The sequence below is a fragment of the Sabethes cyaneus genome, chromosome 3 (genome assembly GCF_943734655.1).
Source record: "Sabethes cyaneus chromosome 3, idSabCyanKW18_F2, whole genome shotgun sequence".
NCBI classification, from domain to species: Eukaryota; Metazoa; Arthropoda; class Insecta; order Diptera; family Culicidae; genus Sabethes; species Sabethes cyaneus.
Genome location: NC_071355.1, coordinates 185,790,355 through 185,810,695, shown reverse-complemented (window position 1 = coordinate 185,810,695; position 20,341 = coordinate 185,790,355). Strand labels below are relative to the sequence as shown.

The 20,341-nt window shown below is 41.4% G+C and overlaps 1 protein-coding gene across 1 annotated transcript; it reads right to left on the bottom strand.

Moving 5' to 3' along the window:
* Positions 1-6,155: 6,155 nt before the first annotated feature.
* On the bottom strand, positions 6,156-20,341 carry LOC128744068 (titin). Its single transcript, XM_053840833.1, has 5 exons — positions 17,919-20,341; positions 17,700-17,852; positions 17,523-17,638; positions 15,420-15,514; positions 6,156-15,354 (listed from the first exon to the last, which is right to left on the bottom strand). The coding sequence occupies exons 1-5, from the start codon at positions 19,800-19,802 to the stop codon at positions 6,329-6,331; spliced, it is 11,274 nt and encodes a 3,757-aa protein (XP_053696808.1). The 5' UTR covers positions 19,803-20,341; the 3' UTR covers positions 6,156-6,328.

Below are 20,341 nucleotides of genomic sequence, written 5' to 3'. Positions count from 1 at the left end.
CAATGCAGGTATCTTTAGTTTTTGATGCGTTTTATGGGTTGCAATTGCAATATGCTTCAACTGCGCTTCGAATATGAATAACCGCTTGTTACCTGCAGCTTTTGTGGGATATCAGGTATAAATTTTAAAATGATGTTTAAGGAACAACGATGCGTGACAATTAGGGTAAAGGAGATTTTTTCCCTTATTAGGAAATCGTTTTACACTTTTTCAAAATAAATACGATTTTATTATAGTATATGAGAATTTCTGCATATCATCATACATATTTCAATTGAAATACGAAGTATCTTAACCCGTCTGCTACCTGTTACTTTTTAAGATGATGTAAATGTAAAATAGACATGTAAAATTTTAAGTAAAATAAAAAGTTTAAGTAAAAGTTTGGAAAGATCATTATTTGAAAATTTGCAACACATACATGATGGTGTCGAAAGCCGTTTTACAACGCTTGTTGTATGCTATACACATTCATTCACAAAATCATTTGAACATGTCAGCAAAATCATCAATAAACCTGGGTTAGTGCCAGGGGCGTAGTCAGAAATGTTTTTTGGGGGGAGGGGGGAGTTTTAAAAAAAATCCGACAAAGCCTGATCTTAAGGAGTTTATTCAGGAAATGAGGTATTATTTCCAGTTAAAAACTATTTTGATTGAAATTGAATGTTCTTCATTCGACAAAAAAAATTGAAATAAAATACAAGTAGACAAATATTAAAATTTTGCCTCCCAGTTGGCATCGAGGTAAATTGCTCGGTGTTAAGTTAGACCGAACCAAGTGACTCTGAAGGCCCAGACACAATGCATGCGGATTTTACTACGTTGCGGAAATTTGACAGAAAATTCATGGAAAAACATGGGGGCAACAAGCTAATAACACCGTAGAAGATACGGTACTATCAGCCACCTGAGAAGACAACTCAGGGAGTGGGGTTTGGTATCCCGACCCTCCTAATGGGGCGTGAGGATCCCGACCCACTAAAATCCTACTCGAATCTCCAGCCTCAATCCCCCCTGGCACCACCTTATCGGTATTACTTCAGGGAGGGGCTATTGTCCTTAACACACTCTCTTAGATAACTACTGGACTATGGTAGTTAGGCTGTCTATTCGCCGTTGATCGGTTCTCCAGCGGTTTTATAGCTCAAGTACAATCTGGGTAGCAGCCGCATTGACCGCTCCCAAGACGTCCGAGCTGGAACACATCCTTTGGACTAAGTTATCCGGAGTAGTGTCCTGTCCGCTCACTGCCATCATGTTGCATCTCGCGCCCGCGAAACGATGGCATATGAAGAAAGCATGTTCTGCAGTTTCCTCAATATCCATGCATTCGGGGCACGCGTGGGACACCGCATGGCCAAACTTGTGCAGATACTGTCTAAAACAATCATGCCCTGACAGAATCTGTATCAGGTGAAAGTTGACTTCGCCGTGGCGCCTGTTGACCCACCCGGATAGTTCCGGAATAAGTCGATGTGTACACCGGCCTTTTGTGGAACTAGACCATGCCCGCTGCCATGTGGTCATCGGGGCCGATCTTGTGGTACTTCGTTTGCCTCTAGTTTCACGTTGGTTGAAGCACTCTACGTCCTCGCTGATGATGATGCCAATAAGCATCATACCCGTTAAGACGCAGATTGCGTCATGTGAAACTGTGCGATACGCACTCGCCACTCTCAAGCACATGAGACGATAGGTGCCTTCCAGCTTGGCTAGATAGCTTTTGGTACCTAACGCCGATGACCACACCGGGCGCCATACCTGAGTATGGACTGGACAACGTTGGCTTATAGCCTTCGCTTGCTACCATATACCGCAGAATTATTAGACATCATACGAGACAATGCCGAAATAGCTGTGGAAGCCTTCTTGCAGGCATAGTCGACGTGGCTCCCGAACTTCAGCTTGTCGTCGACCATGACTTCCAGGAGTTTTAAGGACCGCATTGACAAAATAGTGCAGTCCCCGGCGCTGATATTTGCTTGCTGCACCGACTTGCGGTTGTTCACCACGATAACCTCCGTTTTATGATGCGCTAGCTCCAGTTTCCTGGATCGCATACAATCTTCAACAATGCTTATAGAGTGGGCAGCCGTCAACTCAACCTCTCTGATAGATTCACTGTAGACTTCCAAGGTGATGTCGTTCGCAAAACCGACAACCACCACCCCTACCGGGAAACGAGATGTATGCTTGCCAGTAAAGGTAGCAAACTTTTTGGCTACGCAGGTGGCTTTGATATTAAAGCCAGATACTTTGCCACGGCGGAGGCCATTTGCGCTAGACTGAAAGTGGAGGATAGGAAGATTGGACTTAAAATAAACGAGTCGAGAACCAAATACATGGACGGTAGAGGTTCAAACCAGACGAACATGCGCCTTTTGCGAATGGTAATCGTTGACGACGACGAACCAGAAGTGGAAGATGAGTACGTGTATGTGGGATCGCTGGTGGACAAGCAGGACATCGAGCTTACTTTGCCCTTTGCAAAAAGATACGATCAAGCACCATACACCACCGTACGAAGCTGACAATGTACAAGCTACTATTTGAGCGACAGTTTTTAAGGATTTGACAATGCTCACGGGGCACATACGCGGACGATATTTGGCGGAGTACAAGCTGAAAGCGGAGAGTGACGGAGGTGCTTGAACCCCCAAAACCCCATCCGTCGCTTCGCCCATGGTTAGTGCTAACCCGAAGAGGACATTTATGAACGACACATGCAGTTTGATAGATCGACCCCCAAACCGTTATGCTAGACAGTTTTAACCTGTGATTCAAACCGACATCTCGGTTAATTTATGAACGCTGAGACAGCACTTCGATTAAAACAGGGTGCTAATCGACCTGAGCCAGGTTAATTTATGAGTCTGCTTAAGGCACACAGGATCCATTTGCGCTACTAGAGGGGAGAAGAGAAGCCCCACTAGGAGTGATTTAGCACTCCCCAAGAAAAATTGATTTGGTAACTGCGTAAAATAATAGAGTAATTTTTAATCAAGATCACATGCGCATTGATTTAAATAAATTTGCCGGCGAGATAAAATGTTAGAAATCTAAATAGAAATAGAAATGTCGGGGGCTATAGCCCTCTAAAAATGAGCGCTGCTTCCGCCAATGACAGGATCAAAGAACTACTTTTTTGTTCAAAAGACTTCGCAGCTAGCTATTAGTCCCCTATTGGCACCAAACCTCTCCCAAACAAGGATAAAGAACCAATAAATAACCGCCAGTCGTATGTGTAAACAAAGTTATTTCTAAATATAATGATCAAGGATGGTTCGATCACTTTGACTCAATTTTGATTCATTTGACAGTACCGTCTCAGCCAAGCAAAATATAAAAAATTGAATACATGGGACATATGTAGAACTAGAAATTATCTACGATATAGTTGAACAAACCTCTGCTCTATCTTTTGTATTTACAGTGTTACATGCTGCTGCCCCGTTGGTTACCAAATAAACGTTCATTTGGTTATTAATGGAGTAGCAACCGTATAGCACAGTATGTGACATGCTTTTTTTGTTTGTCAATTTCTAATCTCTCAGCAATACATTTTTTATTGTTCATGCGCAATAGCCGAAAACTCGGTTTTCCTAATTATTTACTTAATTCAAAAATTTACGTCTTATGAACCAAACAACGTAGAGCAAACAGTTGCGTAAAAAGAGTGTAGTACAAATTAAAGTGAAACAGAAAAATAAAAAGAAAAACGAGAAAGAGTAAAAAAGAGAAGACTCGAGAGGAGAAAACGAAGGAGAATGGAATAGCAAAGAAGGAATAGAGAAAGTAAATGAGGACAAATTGAAAAGATAGGGAGAAAAAAATAGAAAAGGAAGAAAAGAAAAAGAGAAAGTACCGGAGTAAGGGCTTTTTATTTCGTTTCGCGAAAAAGTTTAAAGACATCTACTGCCTGAAAACACTCTACGCATCTCCCGTCTGGTCTCCTTATTACCAGAACAAAATTCATCGCATCGAGGCTATTCAGCGAAAGTTCATCCGCTTCGCTTTACGTCATCTCAGATGGACGGATCCACGGAACTTACCCAGCTATAAAAGCCGTTGCATGCTGATCGGCCTGGAATTACTAGAGGAAAGACGCAATGTGGCAAAAGTATGCTTTATTGGCGATCTTCTGCAAGGTAACGTTGATTGTTCAATACTCCTCAGCATGCTGGGTATCAATATACGACGCCGAAATCTACGATATCACTCGTTTCTCAGTATTACTCCAGCTAGGACGAATTATGGTCTACATGAACCAGTGCGCAGTATATCTCGTCTATTCAATCAATGTTACCATGTATTTGACTTTAATGTGTCTCGAGAAACAAACAAGTGTAATTTTAGACGTGTTTTATGTTAATAATCTATACAGACGAGAATTGTAAATACGTTAGTTAGTTAATTGTGTAAATGGGGTGATATTTTACCTGTTGGCGTTAATAAAATAAATAAAAAAAAAGAAAATTGAGAAACGAGAATAGAAAAATAGGAGAATGAAGAGAAAAAAAATGAATAAAGAAGACAAACTGGATAAAACGGAAAAGAAAAACAGAACGGGCCAGGAAAGGAAAAAACAGGATTCTAAACAAAGGGGAAGAACGGAACAGACGAAAACGAAAAAATTGAACTAAGCTACCGGAACGAAAAACAACAAATGATACTGAAAATGATAAAAGACTGAAAAAACGAAGAATGGAACAAAAAAGAAAAGCAGGCTCGGGCAAACAACGGCAAACAACGAAGATGAAATCGAACGAACGAACGAAAAACGAAAACGGAACATGAAATGAAGAGAAAAAAGAAACAACGGGCAGATAAAAGGAAAAACCAGACAGAAAAGGTTGGAAAACAAGACAACAAAGGAAAGCGAAAACAAAAAAAAAATACAAAAAGAAAAGGAACTCTGGTGAGAGTGAAAAAATAAATCATAAAGAAAACAAGGAAAACTAGAAAATGAGATCAAACGGGATAAAACAGAACAAAGATAGGACAAAATGTGAATGGAATGGAAAAATGGAACAGAGGGTCATAAACAAAGAAAACTGTAAAAATGGACAAAATAGGTAAAACGGGTAAGACAAGAGCGAAAACAAGTGAAGACAAAAGAGGAAATCCGGAGAGCAAAGGGAACAAAGAAAGTCTAAAACAGAATAAATATGACAGAAAAGAAGAAAAAACGGAAGAGGAAAAACGGAACAGATGCGGATGAAAAATGATGCGGATAGAAAAAACAAAAACTGGAAAAGAAAAAGCAAAGACAAAAAACGTTAATGGAAATTTATAAAAAAAAATGAGTGGAAAATAAGAGAAAGAACAGGAGTAAGTAAGTAAGTAAGTAAGTAAGTAAGTAAATAAGAAAAAATGGGATAGTAAACGAAGAAACGGAACTGGGAAACAGTAAACATGGGACAAAAAAGAGACAAATAAAAAAGAGAACAAATGGAAGGGGTAGGAAGAAAAGTGAGAGCAAACACCAAGAAAATGGTACAAAAACTAAGAAAAAACTTCCCAGCAACACACCCTAATTTTTGTTACAGTTTGTTCCTCCAATAACAATTTCCAAAAGATAGTATTTGTATGTATTAAAGTCTTTCTTTCTTGCTTGGATTAAGCTTCGTGCGGTTTGCGCTACACCAACCTGCAAAACTGTCCAATTGCTATTGAAGAATACGGGCGTCAGCGATAGAACTAACCTGTCTGAAGAGTCTCATATCATCGGCGAAAGACAAACGAGGAACTCTGTTTGAAATTTCCATCGTTGAAGTATATAAGGAAAATCAATGGACCGAGGTGGCCACCTTGAAGGATCCCAGATGGTCGCTTAATAACGGTTAATGTCCAATATCAAGTAACATTTTAAGTCTAACTGCATGTCGAATTTTATTCCCAATTTCAAGTCTAATTTCATTCTAATTTGAGTTAAGTCAAATTTAAAGTTTGATTTCAAGTCTAATTTTTAGTACAATTTGAATTCTCATTTCAAATCTGATATCAAAAGTAATACTAAGTCCAATTTAAATCAAATTTCGAGCTTAATTTCAAATCAAATTACAGTTTTATTTCCAAATTTAATTTCAAGTCAAAATCTAACAGTAGAAAATACCAAATAGAATATCAAATAATTATAAACAATTATTTTTTGTATATATTTGAAATTTATTCAGTAAGCAAAGCAATAACAACTGTTTTAAAATTGGATTCAAGGAACACTATTGTATATATTGTGTCCATACGCTTTATAAAGAGATTAAAAACAAGCACTTTTTCAATTGCAATATATATGAAATGTTGTTCCTGTAGCTTTGTTATGTGGCGATCATCTGCGATAATAAGTGTGCTGCTTCGTGACCTTTGAGACTTTCAGACTATCGTTGATGGCGTGAGCTGGGCATCGTCCGTCGTTCTGCTGTACGTACTGCATCTTGTACGAGCTAGTGCCATGGAACTTATTATCCTCTCCGAAGGAAATGCTCGAGGCATTGGCTTTTGTGGAACTCTTGCTCATATTCACAACGGCATGATAGTCACGCAGAGTCTTGGATTGTTGTGTGCTGCTGGAATGCTGACCGATTGCACTACTACTGGTCATAACGCTGGAAGCCGTTAATTTCGGAGGCGGGCATGGCTGCAGTTTAGTGCGTGTAGTGGAACTTATTGGACCCGATTCCAAGGTTTTTAGATAGCTTTGCATTCTTGAATCGACCGATTCTTTCTCTCGGCGGTGCAGCGAACTGTAACTAGTGCGATTCGTGGTTGAATACATTGCACTGTCATTCAAGTTTGAAATACTCTTGCGTTGGATCGAACCGGAAACGCTCATGCTACCGGCGGAAGGTTGAACGTTTGCTTGTTGTTGGCGGCAAAGTATTGAATTATTTATATTTTCGGACGATGCAAATGCACTCTTTCGATTGAACTGCTTATCCGCCACGCTGCTGGAATGTTTAACCACTGAAGAATGGGATGCTGTTTGCGATGATTCGCTTGATGTAAGTTGGACATTAGAACCTCTTTGAGATTTTGAGGATTCCTTGGAAGTACTAGTCTCGGAATGTATGATGTTATTCATGGATTTAGAATGATCTCCGTTGATTGTAGCGACGTTACTTCTACCATCTTGTGTTGATATTTGAACCATTTTTCCGCCAATAAGTTTTGTTGTGGTACTAGATGAGCTATGTTGTGATAATCCTTCATCTCCCAGCACTATATTGGAACCAGTTCTAAGATGAGTTTTTGAAGAAGTCGAACGGGCTGTTTTTTCATCGGGGGAGGTGTGAATCAATTTTCCTCCCACTATCCTAGTAGTTGTCACGTTTGTAGTGGCGTGATCACTGGCATCACAAACCGATGTTTTTGAGGTAGCATGCTGTTGTTGTTTCATGTTCGAGCCTTTTATGTAAGTTACATTAGCGTTATCTTGCTTATCGATGATGTTTTCTGATGTTACTGTTTTTGTAACCCATTTTCCACCGATAAGTTTTCTCACTTGAACTTGAGATGTTTTCTTCTCTGAATCACTTGAATGCTGATTTGCATTTCGTGACGACTCTTGAGTAACATTGCTGGTTTGTATTTTTCTCGAACCCATTTTATCCAGCCGGTTCTGATCACTATCAATTATTGTGGATACAGAACTGCTTGTTTTGTCGTGCAAGGCAGAACGGTTATCAAATCCGGCATGTTGTCTATCTTTGAATGATTTATCAATTTTCAGTGTACCATTTTCAATCAGCTGTTCTGTTCCCTGCTGTTGCGTTATGGTTTTGTCAGTAACAACCTGTCCGTCGATTATTACTCGGTTAGAAGCTGTCGAAATGTTTACTCCTGTGTGATGCTCATGAGAAGTTACACGAGGTCCTTGATCTGTAGGTGAAACTAACATTGGTCTGTCACCTGTTTGAACAATTTGGCCACCAGTAGTAGAAGAAATATTATGTGTAGATTTGGAAATTTTCTTGCTACCGCTATGCTGATGTATCGATGACATATCTTGTCGCTCATCTAGTTGTTTCATAGTGGTACTGGTGGAATGCTTTTGCGAAGAAAACATCGATTTTTCCGAAGCAGATTGTTTCAGTGTTGTACTGGTATGTTCCAGCTTCTCATGACCGGTTATTTTATGTTGGTCATGACCAGTTATTTTATGTTGGTCTTGTACTGTTGACAAATCTGTTATACTATGACCGACATGATTTTGACGATGCGTATCGTGAACATAAGATGAAGATGATGACATTGATTGTTGATGACGCTGTTCAGTGGTAAGCGATTGGGTGTTTTCAGTTGCTGACTCCGTTGTTGTAAGTTTCTTTCCGGCTGCTTTAGGTTTATCGCCTTTAAGGATGGTTGTAACTGTTTGTGTCGTAACTAGAACAGAACCATCCAGAATTCCGGTTTCATGTGCCTCCTTGATTTCTGCTTCCTTACGTAACTTTTGCTCCTTATGTTCTTTCAATGACTGATAGTCTCCTTCGACGTGCAGATTATCTTTAGGTTTTACTTGTTTCGGACGATCCGCAGGTTTATACTCTGGTTTTCGCAGTGGTCTTTCAAATTCGCCTTCCGGGCGCAAATTATCTCCAGGTCTGACAGGTTTTTGTCTTTCCCCTGGCTGGTATTTAGGCTTTTCTGGCGTTTGGAAATCTCCCTCAGGTCTTAAATTGTCTTCTGGTCGTATTTGAACTGGACGTTCCCCTGGTTTGAATGATGGTTTTTGGGGCCTGTCGAAGTCACCTTCTGGTCTCAGATTATCATCAGGTCGAATTGGTTTTGGTCTCTCACCCGGTTGATATTTTGGTTTTTCCGGAGTTGCAAACGTACCTTCGGTCTTGAGGTTGTCTTCTGGACGGACTTGCTTGGGTCGTTCTGCAGGCTTAAATTCAGCTTTTTCAGGCCTAACAAAGTCTCCTTCCGGATGTAAATTATCATCGTGACGAATAGGTTTCTGCCGTTCACCGGGTTTATATTTTGGTTTCTCAGGTGTCTCAAATAAGCCCTCAGGTTTCAAGTTATCTTCAGGCCGAATCTGTTTTGGACGATCAGACGGCCGGAAAGGTGTTTTTTCGGGACGTTCGAAACTACCTTCAGGATGTAAATTATCATCGTGTCGAATTGGTTTCTGCCGTTCACCAGGTTGGTATTTAGGTTTTTCAGGTGTTTCAAATAATCCTTCTGGTTTCAAATTATCCTCCGGCCGAATTTGTTTTGGCCGTTCTGCCGGTTGGAAAGGAGACTTTTCCGGACGGACAAAGCTGCCTTCGGGGCGCAAGTTATCGTCATGACGAACAGGTTTTTGTCGCTCACCTGGTTGATATTTTGGTTTTTCCGGAGTTTCAAACGATCCTTCCGGTCTTAAATTGTCATCTGGCTTAATCGGTTTCGGTCTTTCACCTGGAATGTACGCTGTTTTCACCGTTCGTTCAAATGTACCTTCCAGATGCAGGTTGTCTGTATGTCTAACAATTTCCGATCTCTCAGCTTTACCAACAGTCATAATTTGAGGCCTTTCGAAGTCTCCCTCGGGCCGTAAATTATCTACTGGCCGTACCTGTTTCGGCCTTTCAGTAGTCTGGTACAGAGGTTTTTCAGGAGTTTCGAATTTGCCTTCTGGTTTTAAATTGTCTTCAGGTTTGATCTGCCTAGGACGTTCAGCTGGAATAAATTCAGACTTCTCCGGACGTAAAAAGCTACCCTCAGGACGAAGATTATCGTCATGACGAATAGGCTGTGGCCTTTCACCTGGTTGAAATTTAGGTTTTTCTGGCACTTCCATTATACCCTCCGTTTTCAAATTATCCTCAGGTTTGACTTGTTTGGGTCTGTCCGTTGACAAATAAGGTTTTTTCTCAGGACGATCGAAATCACCTTCGGGTCTTAAGTTATCGTCCGGTTTAATTGGCTTTGGACGTTCAGCCGCGATGTATACTGTTTTTTCTGTACGTTCAAATGTTCCTTCCAAATGCAAATTGTCTTCATGACGAACTATTTTGGATCTTTCCACCTTGCCAACTGGTACATGCTGGGGTCTTTCAAATTCGCCCTCTGGATGCAAATTGTCCTGCGGTCGAATTTGTTTTGGCCTCTCAGCTGATCTATACTCAGGTTTCTCAGGAGTCTCAAAAGTTCCTTCAGGCCTCAAATTATCCTCAGGACGAACCTGCTTAGGTCGCTCGGCAGGCTGATATTGAGTTTTCTCTGGTCGCTGAAAATCACCTTCAGGACGCAGGTTATCACCATGACGAATAGGTTTCTGTCTTTCGCCGGGTTGATATTTCGGTTTCTCAGGTGTTTCGAACGAACCTTCTGGTTTCAAATTGTCCTCTGGTCGAATTGGTTTAGGCCGTACACCGGCAACAAACTCAGTTTTTTCAACACGCTCAAAGTTGCCTTCCAAATGTAGGTTATCTTCATGCCGTATGATTTGTGATCTTTCTACTTTTCCGAAAACAACGGGTTGTGGTCTATCAAATTCACCTTCTGGTTTCAAATTATCCTGAGGTCTAATTGGTTTAGGTCTTTCTGCTGGGCTGTATTGTGGTTTGTCATGAGTTATAAAATCACCTTCTGGCCTCAAATTATCATTTGGTAGGAAAGGTGTCGGACGATCAACAGCGGTGAAAACGGTTTTGTCAGTTCTCTCAAATGAACCTTCCAGATGAAGATTATCTTCATGTTTAACGATTTGAACTCTTTCTGCTTTAATGAACTGTGCAGGTGAAGGGCGTTCGAAATCTCCTTCTGGTTTCAAGTTGTCCTCTGGACGAACCTGCTTGGGTCTTTCTGCAGATCGGAAAGGCATCTTCTCCGGCCGCTCGAAGCCTCCTTCAGGACGGAGATTATCATCATGACGAATGGGTTTCTGTCTTTCACCAGGTTGATATTTTGGTTTTTCAGGAGTCTCGAACGATCCTTCCGGTCTCAAGTTATCGTCAGGTCGAATCTGTTTCGGTCTTTCTGCAGGTCGGAAAGGCATTTTCTCAGGACGTTCGAAATCACCTTCGGGACGGAGATTATCATCATGACGAATGGGCTTCTGTCTTTCACCGGGTTGATATTTAGGTTTTTCTGGAGACTCAAACGATCCTTCTGGTCTCAAATTGTCCTCAGGACGGATTTGCTTCGGTCTTTCCGCAGGTCGGAATGGTGACTTTTCGGGACGTTCAAAGTCTCCTTCTGGATAAAGATTATCATCATGACGAATAGGTTTCTGTCTTTCACCAGGTTGATATTTAGGTTTTTCTGGTGACTCAAACGATCCTTCCGGTCTCAGGTTATCCTCCGGACGAACTTGTTTTGGTCTCTCTGCAGGTCGGAAAGGCATCTTTTCAGGACGTTCGAAATCGCCTTCGGGACGAAGATTATCATCATGACGAATAGGTTTCTGTCTTTCACCAGGTTGATATTTAGGTTTTTGTGGAGATTCAAACGATCCTTCCGGTCTCAGGTTATCCTCAGGACGAACTTGTTTTGGTCTCTCTGCAGGTCGGAAAGGCATCTTCTCAGGACGTTCGAAATCACCTTCAGGACGAAGATTATCATCATGACGAATAGGTTTCTGTCTTTCACCAGGTTGGTATTTCGGTTTTTCTGGTGACTCAAACATTCCTTCCGGCCTCAGGTTATCCTCCGGACGAATCTGTTTTGGTCTTTCTGCAGGTCGGAAAGGCATCTTCTCAGGACGTTCGAAATCACCTTCAGGACGGAGATTATCATCATGACGAATGGGTTTCTGTCTCTCACCGGGTTGATATTTAGGTTTTTCTGGAGACTCAAACGATCCTTCTGGTCTCAAATTGTCCTCAGGACGGATTTGCTTCGGCCGTTCTGCAGGTCGGAATGGTGACTTTTCGGGACGTTCAAAATCACCTTCTGGATAAAGATTATCATCATGACGAATAGGTTTCTGTCTTTCACCAGGCTGATATTTAGGTTTTTCTGGTGACTCAAACGTTCCTTCCGGTCTCAGGTTATCCTCCGGACGAACTTGTTTTGGTCTCTCTGCAGGTCGGAAAGGCATCTTTTCAGGACGTTCGAAATCGCCTTCGGGACGAAGATTATCATCATGACGAATAGGTTTCTGTCTTTCACCAGGTTGGTATTTCGGTTTTTCTGGTGACTCAAACATTCCTTCCGGTCTCAGGTTATCCTCCGGACGAATCTGTTTTGGTCTTTCTGCAGGTCGGAAAGGCATCTTCTCAGGACGTTCGAAATCACCTTCAGGACGGAGATTATCATCATGACGAATGGGTTTCTGTCTCTCACCGGGTTGATATTTAGGTTTTTCTGGAGAATCAAACGATCCTTCTGGTCTCAAATTGTCCTCAGGACGGATTTGCTTCGGCCGTTCTGCAGGTCGGAATGGTGACTTTTCGGGACGTTCAAAATCACCTTCTGGATAAAGATTATCATCATGACGAATAGGTTTCTGTCTTTCACCAGGCTGATATTTAGGTTTTTCTGGTGACTCAAACGTTCCTTCCGGTCTCAGGTTATCCTCCGGACGAACTTGTTTTGGTCTCTCTGCAGGTCGGAAAGGCATCTTTTCAGGACGTTCAAAATCGCCTTCGGGACGAAGATTATCATCATGACGAATAGGTTTCTGTCTTTCACCAGGTTGGTATTTCGGTTTTTCTGGTGACTCAAACATTCCTTCCGGTCTCAGGTTATCCTCCGGACGAATCTGTTTTGGTCTTTCTGCAGGTCGGAAAGGCATCTTCTCAGGACGTTCGAAATCACCTTCAGGACGGAGATTATCATCATGACGAATGGGTTTCTGTCTCTCACCGGGTTGATATTTAGGTTTTTCTGGAGAATCAAACGATCCTTCTGGTCTCAAATTGTCCTCAGGACGGATTTGCTTCGGCCGTTCTGCAGGTCGGAATGGTGACTTTTCGGGACGTTCAAAATCACCTTCTGGATAAAGATTATCATCATGACGAATAGGTTTCTGTCTTTCACCAGGCTGATATTTAGGTTTTTCTGGTGACTCAAACGTTCCTTCTGGTCTCAGGTTATCCTCCGGACGAACTTGTTTTGGTCTCTCTGCAGGTCGGAAAGGCATCTTTTCAGGACGTTCGAAATCTCCTTCAGGACGAAGATTATCGTCGTGACGAATAGGTTTTTGTCTCTCACCAGGTTGATATTTTGGTTTTTCTGGAGTCTCAAACGATCCTTCTGGTCTCAAATTGTCCTCAGGACGGATTTGCTTCGGCCGTTCCGCAGGCTGGAATGGTGACTTTTCGGGTCGTTCAAAATCACCTTCTGGACGAAGATTGTCATCATGGCGAACGGGCTTTGGTCTTTCGCCTGGTTGATATTTTGGTTTTTCTGGAGACTCAAACATTCCTTCTGGTCTTAAGTTATCCTCAGGACGAACCTGTTTTGGTCTTTCTGCAGGTCGGAAAGGTGTCTTCTCAGGACGTTCGAAATCTCCTTCAGGACGAAGATTATCGTCGTGACGAATAGGTTTTTGTCTCTCACCAGGTTGATATTTAGGTTTTTCTGGAGAATCAAACGATCCTTCTGGTCTCAAATTATCCTCAGGACGGATTTGCTTCGGCCGTTCCGCAGGTCGGAATGGTGACTTTTCGGGACGTTCAAAATTACCTTCTGGACGAAGATTGTCATCATGGCGTACAGGCTTCGGTCTTTCGCCTGGTTGATATTTTGGTTTTTCTGGAGACTCAAATAATCCTTCCGGTCTTAAATTATCTTCGGGACGAATCTGCTTCGGCCTTTCCGCAGGTCGGAAGGGTGTTTTCTCAGGACGTTCGAAATCTCCTTCAGGACGAAGGTTATCGTCATGACGAATAGGTTTCTGTCTCTCACCTGGTTGATATTTCGGCTTATCTGGAGACTCAAATAATCCTTCTGGCCTTAAATTATCTTCAGGACGGATCTGCTTCGGCCTTTCCGCAGGTCGGAATGGTGACTTTTCGGGACGTTCAAAATCTCCTTCAGGACGAAGATTATCATCATGACGAACGGGTTTCGGTCTTTCACCAGGTTGATATTTAGGTTTATCCGGTGACTCAAATGGTCCTTCCGGTCTCAAATTGTCCTCAGGTCGTATCTGCTTCGGTCTTTCTGCAGGTCGGAAAGGCGTCTTCTCAGGACGTTCGAAATCTCCTTCAGGACGGAGATTATCGTCATGACGAATAGGTTTCTGTCTCTCACTAGGTTGATATCTCGGTTTTTCTGGAGATTCAAATAATCCTTCTGGCCTCAAATTATCTTCAGGACGTATCTGCTTCGGCCGTTCCGCAGGTCTGAAAGGTGACTTTTCGGGACGTTCAAAATCACCTTCGGGACGGAGATTATCATCATGACGAACGGGTTTCGGCCTTTCACCCGGTTGATATTTCGGCTTTTCTGGAGACTCGAATAATCCTTCTGGTCTCAAGTTGTCTTCAGGACGAATCTGCTTCGGTCTTTCCGCAGGTCGGAAGGGCGTCTTCTCGGGGCGTTCGAAATCTCCTTCAGGACGTAGGTTGTCATCATGACGTACGGGTTTTTGTCTCTCACCAGGTTGGTATTTTGGTTTTTCCGGAGACTCAAATAAACCTTCTGGTCTCAAATTATCCTCAGGACGAATCTGCTTCGGTCTTTCTGCAGGTCGGAAAGGTGACTTTTCTGGGCGCTCGAAATCTCCTTCAGGACGCAGATTATCGTCATGACGAATGGGTTTCTGTCTCTCACCAGGTTGATATTTGGTTTTTTCTGGAGATTCAAAAGATCCTTCCGGTCTCAAATTATCTTCAGGTCGTATTTGCTTCGGCCTTTCCGCAGGTCGGAAAGGTGACTTTTCCGGGCGTTCAAAATCACCTTCAGGGCGTAGGTTATCATCGTGACGAACGGGTTTCGGTCTTTCACCAGGTTGGTATTTTGGTTTTTCCGGAGACTCAAACGATCCCTCCGGTCTCAGGTTATCTTCAGGACGGATCTGCTTCGGCCTTTCCGCAGGTCGGAAAGGTGTTTTCTCGGGACGTTCGAAATCTCCCTCAGGACGAAGATTATCGTCATGACGAACCGGTTTCTGCCTTTCACCAGGTTGGTACTGTGGCTTTTCTTGCCGATAAAAGTCCCCTTCGGGTCGGAGATTATCTTCGTGGCGAATTGGTTTGGACCTTTCAGTTACAGAAGCAGTTTCCTTAAGTTTGCTGATATCTATTTTGTCAAAGTCCTCCTTTGTCCACGTCAGCCGTCGATTAGTTACAGTCTGTTCTGTGCTACTCCTTTCAACGCCGCTCGTTTCAACGCGGTTCAAATATGCATCAGCATCTTCTTTTGTCCAAGTCCGACGGCGTGAAAAAGTGCTTTGCTCATTCAATTCCGAAGTTTCTGTGGATAAAGAGACATCAGTCCATTATTACTGTTATTACCTGCTACAATAGAAGTAATCTTACCTTGGTGATAAAAATTATCCACATTACTCGATGTTATTAACTTTGTGGTGGAGGTTTTCTGACTTCCGCTACCACAGTTGAAGCAATTGTGACGACTGAAAGTATGAAGTAAAACGTAAAATATAATTAGTTAGCGTGTATCGTGTGAGTATATTTTAAATTATATTTATAACCGAAACACCCCAGCTCTCACCAAATTTTTATCTTTACCAAAATTGCTTTCTTTCCAAATTTCTGCATCCATGATCGTAAAAATTAAAATATTGTTTTTAATGCACCACTATCTTGTTGTAGAGCACTGGTAGTTGGGAAAAGAAAATGCATCGACGAGTTTCAATTGTCGTTCAGGTTTGGGTCGAAGTTCGAATATTTTTTTACGAAAATGGTTTTTCACAAAATTTCCCACAGCAATGCAAAAACTATGTTCTAGCTCATGGCTAATTTCCAAAATAAAAATCGAAATCGAATCGAAAAATAAAATCGAAAATTAAAATCTTTGAAACCTAAAAAGTCATGAAAGTACTACATTTTATAATCTTATTTTAAAGAACTAGTACTAGAACGACGTACTTATAATTTGAAAAATTGACAATTTCGGCCAAAACGTCGATTATCATATCTTAGTACCATTTTTGGTGTTATTTTTGCATCATTTTTTATTGCTTTGGATGACTTTTTGTCACATTTGAGTATTTTTGGAGGTCTTTTTATGTTCTCTTTTTCAATATTGTGTTATGTTTATGTTATTTATGTATCAGTTTGTGTCATTTTTATATAAGTTTTGTATCATTTTTAATTTTTTTTTTTTGATAATTTTGTATCACTTTTGTATTATTATTTAACTTTCTATATATTATGTTTGATTCATTGGTGGATCTTTTATTCTTCGTTTTTGTAATTTTAGATATTGTTGTTATAGTGCATTGTTGTTGCATTATTTGTAAAATTTGTCCAATGTTTCATAAGCGTCATTAATTTCAAAACAGTATTTTTTAATATTCCAGAAACAATCAACATTTGTAATAAGCAATGTCCGAGTAAATTGAAAAATTTCAATACTGCCGAATACTTTAAGAAAACGGTCAAAAAAACAAGTAGAAGCACAAAAAAGAGATTGTACATCATGACAAAATTTGGCTTCACATTTTCAAACCTGTTGGAAACGTTGTGAACACTTTACTGAAAATTTCTACCGCACCCCATAACTTAATCCGTTTGGTGGCACATGGTCTACCCGTTTTTACACAATAAAGTTGCACTCAACTTTAATGTGTTCGCTTAATATATACGTAATTGTTTTTACAATAATAGATATCTACTTAAACGCTGGTCGCTTCTCACTTGCAATTTAATTATATAACTAACTATAAATAATAATAAATCGCACGAAAAAAAATTCGATCGTCGAAACCTTAGAATTGGTGATCCGTGTCCGAACGTATATTGCGAAAATTTCAAATTTGAAATTTCATAATTGATCAATAATTATTAAAAGCGTCTAGTTCATTACTACAGTTGAAAAGGAACCAAAAGTGACTCACCTATCTCACACGAAGCATGCGAAGTTTTTCGATCTTCAAAACAATCATTTTTTTCCAGCCACATCACCTGGTTGAAAAATGTGTACAAACAAAACAAAGCTTTACCACCGGTGAAGCTTTACCGCGCACATCATATGACTTTATCTGACCCGCGAATAAGCGCGAAAGCAGAGCGTGGATAAATAAAACAAAACAAAACACAAAACAAGTAAAATTTGAATAATGACGACATGCAGCACCGCAGATGATGTCATCTCTTGCCGTGCTCTGTATGTATATTGTATATCCACGGTGGATGCAAATTTTATGTAAACGAAACGTCGGTCGTCGTCGCCACCAATGAATGATCTCAATTGTCCATTTACGGGAAATAATATGTATTGAACGGAGAGCAGGTTTTTTTTCGGTACAGGTTTGTGGTGCTAGTTTACTTCATGTATGGATATGTTCACTTTATTGCTAGGCATGTATTGCAACTGTAGTTTTGTGTTCGTTATGATTTTGACGCGAGAAAATGAGTGCTTTTCGATACGACTATAGGAACAAGTAATGAAATACTCACCCACAGGTGCAGATCTCACAGATGCACTGTTCTTGAATAATTTTTTCCGTTTGTTTGCGATTTTTTGCAGACTTTAGTTCATCCAATTCAGTGCTTTCTCTGATAACGACTTTGTCCTGTAATGACTTAACGTTAGTAACCACGTAACTAATGCGCACGTGTATGCGATCTACTCACGACTGTATCGATAGACTGGAGCTTTTTAACTCTTTCTGACTCGTCTAGCTCGGTTCGTCCGCGGCTTTCTTCAAGGAAACTGATTTTTTCCAGCACATCTGTGTGCTTTTTCTGATCTATGGTCTTCCATTGTTTGCTGTTAGCATCGTAAACCTACGCATCGAGGAGAACCAAATGAAACTCATCATTTGTCATAAAACTGAAACTGCTCCGACTTACCTTTGTTAGCTGTATCGTCGTTGTAATATTTGCCAACTCGGGACGTTCTACTTCCAGTTCGTGTACGATCTCATCCGGAATAGCAACAGTGATGTCACGTTCCAAGATTGTTTTCTGATCGACCAACTCCCATCGTTTCGATTTGGGATTGTACAGCTTCGCTTCGAAGGATGTTTTCGTGACATTCGTTACGTCATCCTCAATATCCTGTATAATCACGTCTCTAGGTATGACCTTCTCGTCAATCAGGTTGAGCCGCTTCACCTTTTCGTCGTAAATTTTGCGTTTCAGAATCGACGCATTGGACTCACGTTGCTCGTAGTAGTCCGTCACGTGTTTACGGCTTTTGGCGCTCTCGTCCATCTGTGAAAAATGCGTCGAGCTTTCGTAAGATTTCGTCGTTTCGGCTCGCTGACCTCTCGCAGATGCATCTTCATTTGATTCAGTGATTAGCTGTGTGCTTTGAATCGTATTCGCTAGGGAGTCATGCGCCGATGAGATACTAGCGATGGTATGTGCGGACACATCCTTCGTTAGGGCGTTGGCTTGTGATGCCGACTGCTGAAGTTTATAGTTTTCCAACGTAGTTGAGTCGATTATTGCATTCTTAATTGCTGTGTTGCTGACAGTATTCGTGGAGCTGGAGCTTTTGTTTTCCATCGAAGAAGAAGAAGATGCTACGTAAGATGTTGAGCTCACGTCATGTAGAAGGTTCTTGTCCTGAGCCACTCGCTGTACCGATGAGCTCATCGTTTCACCACCTCCGCCTCCTCCACTGGAATGCATCGATGACGTTGTGAATCCCTGGGCCGATTTGGAGGAGGATTTAGTGCTGATGACTTTGTTTCCAGCGGAATCGTAAATTACTTCGGTTGTCGGAGCAATTTTCTCCGAAAGAGAGTAACTCTGGCTATCGAAGAAATGTTGTCCTTTCTCGCCGGAAGTGTCACTATGGTGTACGCTGGACTGATGAACGGAATGATTTTTTGCTTCCGGCCAGTGATCATGTTGTTTGATGTTTGAAAGGTCTTTTCGTTGCATATCATGCCTCAAAATGTTGGCATCTGATTTATCACTATGGAATGTGGAAGAATCGAACATGGTCTTCGACGACGATGACTGAGATGAAACTGTTTTACTAGATTTAACGGTATGGCTGGAATGTTGTGCATGGGATGAACTAGATTCACTACACATTTTATCACTATCCATCAGTTCTGAGTTCGATAACTGCTTTATGGCACTGCTGCTTGTGCTGGACCTTGTGACATTGCTCTGTTCCGATTTTTTACTTTTCATGTTTTGTTGAACACTTGACTCATACGAAACGGTCGCGATCTCACTACTTGTTTTGCTTTTTATGGAATCTTGAATGTCTGATGAAGCCGCTTTAGCGACTGCATCAAAATTGGTCAAGGCCTCGCGGAGCTCCTTGTCGCTTTTGGTACTGTCACTATTCTGCTGAACTGTTGAAATTCGTTTTGTTGAGTCAACCGTATCACTGGCAATGTATTTAATTTCTTGAATTATATTTTCGATTTGCTGTGATTCAACTCCGGTTTTATGTATCGAATCACTGGTCTTACCGGCCTTGTGGAATATTTTTTCCGCGGTAGAACTATTATCCATCTGCATTTCACTGGATTTCTGTGACTTTTTCTGACCACTATCCACTATTGTTTCCACCACAGTTTTTTTAGATGAGCTTGTAGCCGCAGACTGCATTTGGCTGCCACTAGTTATGCTACTTGAATACATTGAAGAACTGTGTTGCTGAACATCCGAAGTCGCAACTGTGTCCGCAACATGGCTCGATGATTTTTCCGAATCAATTAAACTCTGACTCTTCACTTTAGCTTGTTTATCACGCTTATTCAACCCCATTGTTACTGATTCTATGATATAAATATAATTGAATCAATTTTAAAGCTTTCTAACTATTAAACTATTTACACTTGTGCACGAGCTACCGTTAGGGCACGTTACTCTTCACTTCTTCCAGAATGGCACTTGACAATTTCTAATAGCAGCTATTTTCTGCAACTTTTTATCCCACGTTTTTTCTCAGACACCGATGAGGTAATCCGCCAGGAGAGTAGCTTTTTTTACAACTCAGCTCAGTACACTTAACTAGATGCGCGAGTCCGACAATTCCGAGTAGAGATCACTTGTACACTGTTCCACGAGTCCGACGTAACTAAGCGGAGTTTATGAAATTCATTCAATTAAATATCAACGCGAACGTCGGCGAGTGTCGCATGAAGGTCTTTTCAATCGAAACCGCGAGCGAGCGAACTGAAAGAGAGACTGTAAATCCGATTGAGTGGGCAAAGCTAGACGCCTACGTCCAGATATACTATACACCGATGAGTTGCCACCAGGGGAGATGTTTGGCACCAGCGTGTAACACATTAACGACCGTC